At 43.1% G+C, this 6,229-nt stretch overlaps 1 protein-coding gene across 1 annotated transcript in view; it reads left to right on the top strand.

Annotated features, from left to right (window-relative positions):
- The first annotated feature begins 212 nt into the window (after nucleotides 1-212).
- Nucleotides 213-6,229, top strand: part of LOC138378868 (zinc finger protein 75D-like) — a 28,166-nt gene continuing 22,149 nt past the window's right edge. Inside the window, exons 1-4 of the mRNA XM_069464191.1 lie at nucleotides 213-662; nucleotides 1,905-2,097; nucleotides 2,821-2,912; nucleotides 3,249-3,375. Of these exons, the coding sequence (XP_069320292.1) occupies nucleotides 252-662; nucleotides 1,905-2,097; nucleotides 2,821-2,912; nucleotides 3,249-3,375 (823 nt within the window). The 5' untranslated portion in view covers nucleotides 213-251. The remainder of the gene's footprint in view (nucleotides 663-1,904; nucleotides 2,098-2,820; nucleotides 2,913-3,248; nucleotides 3,376-6,229) is intronic.

Here is a 6,229-nt window from a genome sequence, read left to right as displayed (position 1 = left end):
AGAAACATATTAATACCTCCTGAATAATCTATCATAATGAGTGTCCTAATACTTAGCAGTTCATTTTATAGGGGAGGCAGAACGGGAACTTTTCTGTTAATTTTTTTGTGATGATAAAGAGCAAGTAAATACATGCCACATGGCTTTCTTCTTGACATGTATTTTTTTCCTGCTCTCCCTCAGTACCCTTGGGAAGAAGATCTGTTTGACGGGGTCTCAGCTGTGTAAGGTGGTACGGGGCAGTGGAGCAAATGCTGAGGAGAGAGCTGAAGGCAGATGCATGCTTGAACCTCCAGATGGGGTCTATGTGGGAGAGTAAGGGGTCTGTAAAAGAGAGATCTAGTCAAAGTAAGAAATACAGCATACAAATAGAGGATCTTGATCCTGAGAGCGCTCGCAGGCTCTTCAGGAGCTTCAGTTATCATGAAGCACCTGGGCCGCTCGAGGCTGTCAGCCAGCTTCAGAAATTATGCCGTCAGTGGCTGAGGCCAGAGATTAACTCGAAAGAGCAGATCTTCCAACTGCTGGTGCTAGACCAGTTCCTGGCCATGCTGCCCAGAGACATCCAGAACTGGGTGCGGAAGCATCATCCCCAGAATGTCAAACAGGCTGTGTTCCTGGTAGAATGCTTGCAGAGAAAACCTGATGGAACAAAGAATGAGGTAAGACAAAAGATTTCTTACATATGCAATGAAATAGGATAGTGGTGCATATATTGGGGTGGGAGGTTGTGAGGGAATAAGAAAGATTGAGTCACTCTTCTGTTGTTCCTTTAGGACAACTAGGTGGGATCCGAAATCACAGACATGCAGTAATAGTCAGGCCAAGGGTTTCAGAGTTCCTGGCAGAGTCTTTCCTGGCGTAAGAGAAAAGAAATATATTTTTTCCCAATTTAGGACCAGTGTGAATTGAAAGTGGTGGGCCTAGTGTGGCATGGCTAAAGAAGCACGACTTAAGTTCTTAGAAACAGAAATAAAAGGCCAGAAGGAGTTGGGAAAGGAGAAAAGGTCCAAAAAATGGACACTGCTTAGAGAGACCAAAGGAGACAAACAGAAATATAAATCAAACAACTCTAGGGAGACTGCAATAAAAGAGAAGAAATAAAAAGGAAAAAAAGGGAAACAAAGATATGGAACAAAGACAAATGCCAGCAGAGAAGTGGAGGGAATCAGGATGCTGAGGGGTAGTGTCCTCTGTAGTGGGAACACGTATCTCTGGGCCGGGAGAAAAGAGCCTCCAGTGCCCTCCCTTTGTGGCCTGTCCTTGGCCGTGCTGGAGAGTGGGGAACCAAGGTATGCCTCTGGGAGCTGGCAGCACACTTCCTTTCCTCAGGAGTCCACCTTAAAGAATCCGAGGCAGGACATATTTTTGATGTCTTATTACAACCAAGTTATGTGGAGGGAGGTTGGAGCCCTACTCTTCCCCCATCCTCCATTCCATTCTCTTTCCCCATGAAATGTTTCCCTGGCTATGGGAAGATTGGAAATTCTGGCTGACAAGAATGAGTTTTTTAATTCAATTTCTTATCCTTTGGAGAAAACTAGGAGATAGAAATCCATAAAGGCAAGGACTCAAGCCAATAAAGCAAGCCAGTGAAGGGGAACAGGCAGGCTGCCCAACGCTGCCTATAGCTTGAGCTGGGTCTCTGTGCACAGGGATGGGGATTGCTGGGTTGGAGGGGTAGTGGCATTGTTCATAGCCTTTTCCATTTTATCCTAACTTTCCCAGATTTTGAGTATAGTTCTTTATGGGAGCATAGTGGCACAGTACCTCCTCAGTCTTTTTATTCCTTTCATTGATGTCACGTACTCCCCAAATCTGGGCCCTACTCTTGTTCCTCCCTCCACTACCACCCCAAAACCAAAAGTAAGTTCTGTGTTGATGAGGATGGGGATTATTTCTAGGTCACAGCCCATGAGCTGGGAAAGGAAGCAGTGCTCGTGGGAGGAACAGCAGTGGCCCCAGGCTTCAGGTGGAAGCCAGGAGAGCCCCAACCGATGGGCATGTTCCAGAATGAATGTTGGAACACACGCCAGGTACTACGAGAACAGCTGAGCAGGAATACTCACAAAGAAACCCATCCTGTATATGAAAGAGGTGAGGAGCTTGATCATAATTCTTTTCTCCTGGGAGCTGTGAGAGTAATTGGTTCAGCTAGGATGTCATGGGAAATTTCCAGGTGTACAGCTATGCTAGCAGCTGTGATGTCTCCCAGGTGGGATTACTGTAGATCAAAGGTGGGTGAAGGTCGGGGTTGGCCTGGGGGACAGAAATATCCAAACCACGAACCCTGATACTCACACTGTGAACTCTGCTCCTTTGAAATTTGAAAGAAGAGAAGAAGATGGAGCAGGGGCAGGTGGGGCCACCTCACTCTCACAAGTTGCAGGAGCAACTGGGATCAGGCATGAGCTGTCAATAGCAGAATGTGAAGAAAATTGTACAACAGGGAAAAACTAATGAAAGAGAAAAGTCTTCCACATTTCCTGCTGTACACTGGGGACCTAAGTCCTTCATTTTCAGACCTATTTTGCTCAGCTCAATAAACAATTTATTTTATGGGAGGAAAAATGTATGTATTTCCTTTTACTGATTTCTCTCATGAAATCTGGAGAAATAATGAACTAACCGGGGAACCAGTTCTATGAGTGGTGGATATTTGGTTCTTATTTACAATGAAAAGGCCACTTCTGGGCACCACACACACACTTGTCAAGGTGACCTGTCTTTAGTGAAGGCATCCTGATGTATTTTAGAAATCAGCTCAGGATGTTCGTAAACAGGAAAGAGACATTTTCTCTGGCTTTTTTCCACTTACAGCTGCGCAGGCTGAACAGATTTTAGTCTCTTCTGAGCAGAAAAGCCCCAAAGACCAGAAGATGGCATCTGAGCTCATCTTGCCTAAGTCCCAGGTGAGCTGTACTCTCCAGGTTTTTCAGGCAACCTGAACATGGCCTTGTGTCTGCTTGCCCCTGCTGATTAGGACCCATAGTGTCCAGCAGGTGCTTTGAGGCATGTTGGCCCCAACTGTCTTCTAGCCAAATAGGCTTGGCACTGTGGGAATTGGGCACCTCCTAGGCTGTTGACTGATCCTCTTTGCTTCTTCCTTTCTGCCATCTCGCTTTTTTCCCCCTAAATCTTGTGTTGTTAACTTCTTCTGCCCCTGACCTACTGTGTAATTCAGAGACGGGTGGTAGGACAACTTCTAGAGTGGCAAGTGCTAAACTACAGCCCATTCTGTTCTCTAGAGTTTGTTGACGTTTGAAGATGTGGCTCTGTATTTTTCTGAGGAAGAATGGCAATTATTGGATACTTCTCAGAAGACTCTCTACATGAATGTTATGCAGGATATCTATGAGAATGCCATCGGCATAGGTAAATATTCCTTCCTTCTGTGTAGAAGTTCAATAATATGTTATGTCCTCGGTTTATGGAAAATGGACCCTGTGAGAGAGTCCCAGTGTTCTAATAGCTGGTTGGTTCTCAGCTTGATGGTGTGGGGGAAAGAAAAGGCTTACCTGGTTCACCAGGGGAGCTTTTTATTAATACACATGTCTCACTTCTACATTCTAAATAGAATTCTTGATCTATCATACCCTCACCTCCACCCTAAAAACCTTCTCTTGTCATATCTTTTCCATCTCAGTAAAGGGAACCACCATTTACCCAGTTGCCAAGGCCAAAATCCTGTCACTCATCCTTGACTCCAATCTTTCTGTTATACTCCACAGCTGATCCATTGGCAGGTTCTCTTAGGTCTATCTTCAAGCTATAGCCTGAATCCAGCCATGTCTCAAGCCCTTCCACTTTCATCATCCTTGTCTAAGCCACTATCATGTCTAACCAAGTCTACTTCAGTATAACGGGATTCCCATTCCCTAAGTTGTTTTCCTCTATCTGCCTTACATTTACTTCTTAGCTTCCTCATTGCATATCTACCCACATCCACAGTAGAGTATAAAGAAGATATTGGATCCAAGATTCTGCCCATTTAAGCATTTGGAGTAAAAAAAAGTATAAAAGTGTTATTCACTCTACCTGACGGTAGTCTGGAATTGAGATGACAGTCCATGACCTCAAGGTTTTATTCTCAGAGCATTATTATTGCATCCTGAACTTAAAGTGACCTATTTAGAGCAAGGGGAAGAACCATAGATCCAAGGTCCCCAAGAGTTCAGGGATAGCCTTAGAGAGTCTCCTACAGGTAAGTGTATACATGGGAAGAGGAGAAACATTCCTTGTAGAAACCTTTACAGGGGCTTAACATGTTAAGACTCTGCTCCTATATTTTTTCAGTTGAAGTTTTTATTGAGATAATTTTAGATGCACATGTAGATTTAAAATGTAATAACAAAGACAACCCATGGACACTTTACGCAGTTTCCCACAGTGATAACTTTTGCAAGAGTATTGTATGATATCACAACCAGGATATTGATACAATCCACTGATCTTATTCAGATTTCTCCAGTTTCACTTGTATTCATGTGTGTGTGTGTGTGTGTGTGTGTGTGTGTTTTAGTTCTATACAATTCTACCCCACGTGCAGATGTGTGTATTCAACACCACAGCCAAAGTATACTGGACAGTTACATTAGCACAAGGATCCCCCGTGTTGCCCTTTTAAAACCGTGCACACTTCCCTGCCACACCCGGTGAACCCATGCCGACCACTAATCTGTTCTACATTCTTAAAATTTTGCCATTTGAAAAACGTTATGTGAATGGAATTACAAAGTACGTAACTTTTTGGGATTAGCTTTTTTCATTCAGAGTAATTCCCTGGAAATGTATCGAAATTGTTGCATGTATCAGTAGTTCATTCCTCTTTACTGCTAATCAGCATCCCTTGGAATTGATATGCCACCATTTGTTTAACCATTCACCCAAGGAAGGATATTTTTGCTGTCTCCAGTTTTTGGCTCTTATGAATAAAGCTGCCATGAACATTTGTGTACAGGTTTTCGTGTAGAGATAAATTTTCATTTCTCTGGGATAAATGTCTCAAGTGTGCAATTGCTGGTTGATATGGTCATTATTAATGCATATTTAATTTTATAAAAAAGTACCAAACTGTTTTCCACAGTGGCTGCATCAGTTTACATTGCCTCTAGTAATGTGTGAGAGACCCAGTGTCTCCACATCCTTGCCAGTGTTTACTGTCAGTACTTTTTAAATTTTAGCCACTTTGATAGGTGTGTAGTGATATCTCATTGTGTTTTTGATTTGCATTTCTCTAATGGCTAACGATTGTAAGGTTTTTTGGAGTGGCCGGCGCCAGAGAAAGAAAGACGAGCAGAGTTGAAAGGGCTAAGTAAAGAGGCTTTATTGGAGCACTCCCGCGTGGGGGTAAAGAGTCCCGAGAGAGGGACCCGGGTGAGCCTCACGGGACCCACGGAGTGGGCCCAGAGAAGCCGTGCCGCCCAGAAGTCTGGGTGGGTTTATATAGGTTCTTAGGGCTGGGGGATGGGAGCTTCCTCAGCCAGGAGATGTTGGCACTAGGAGTAAGGAATTTCTTTGTTTCAGTTTTGGGGCAGGTATTGAGGGATAGGAGGGGCTGCTGCTTTTCTCATTAGGGAAGGGAGGGGTACCTGTGACCAGACCTAGAATCTAGATCTATATTCTAGATTCTAGGGCTTTGTTGGATAAATGGTTTGCAAAGAATTTTTTCCTAGTCTGTATATCATCTTTATATTCTTCCCATGGGCTTCCACAAGTAAAAGTTTTTAACTTTGATAAGGACTGATTTTCCCTTTTGTCCTTTTATAGATTGTGTTTTTGGTGTCAAGTCTAGAACTCCAACTAGCTTACCTCTCTATCCCTAAAATTTTCTGCTTTGTTTTCTCCTAAAACTTTTATAATTTAAAATTTTTTACATTTAAGTCCCTGATTCATTTTGAGTTAATTATTATATAAGATGTGAGGTTAAGGGTTTTTTTTGTTTGTTTGTTTTGCCTGTGGAGGTCCAATTACTTCAGCGTCATTTGTTGAAAAGGCTGTCCTTCCTCCATCGAATTGCTTTTGTGCTTTTTCATCAAAGATCAGTTGGGCACATTTGTGTACATCTATTCTGTTCCACTGAGCTGTGTCTATCCCTCTGCCAATATTGCACTGTTTTGATTACTGTAGCTGTATAGCTAGCCTTCATATCTATCGGGTAGAGTGATTCTTCCCACTTTATTCTTTGTCAATATTCTTTCAGCTATTCTGGGGCCTATGCCTTTCCATG

The sequence above is a fragment of the Eulemur rufifrons genome, chromosome 30 (assembly GCF_041146395.1).
Source record: "Eulemur rufifrons isolate Redbay chromosome 30, OSU_ERuf_1, whole genome shotgun sequence".
NCBI lineage: Eukaryota > Metazoa > Chordata > Mammalia > Primates > Lemuridae > Eulemur > Eulemur rufifrons.
The sequence above is the reverse complement of the archived record's forward strand: the minus strand, read 5'-3'. Positions and strand labels throughout refer to the sequence as shown.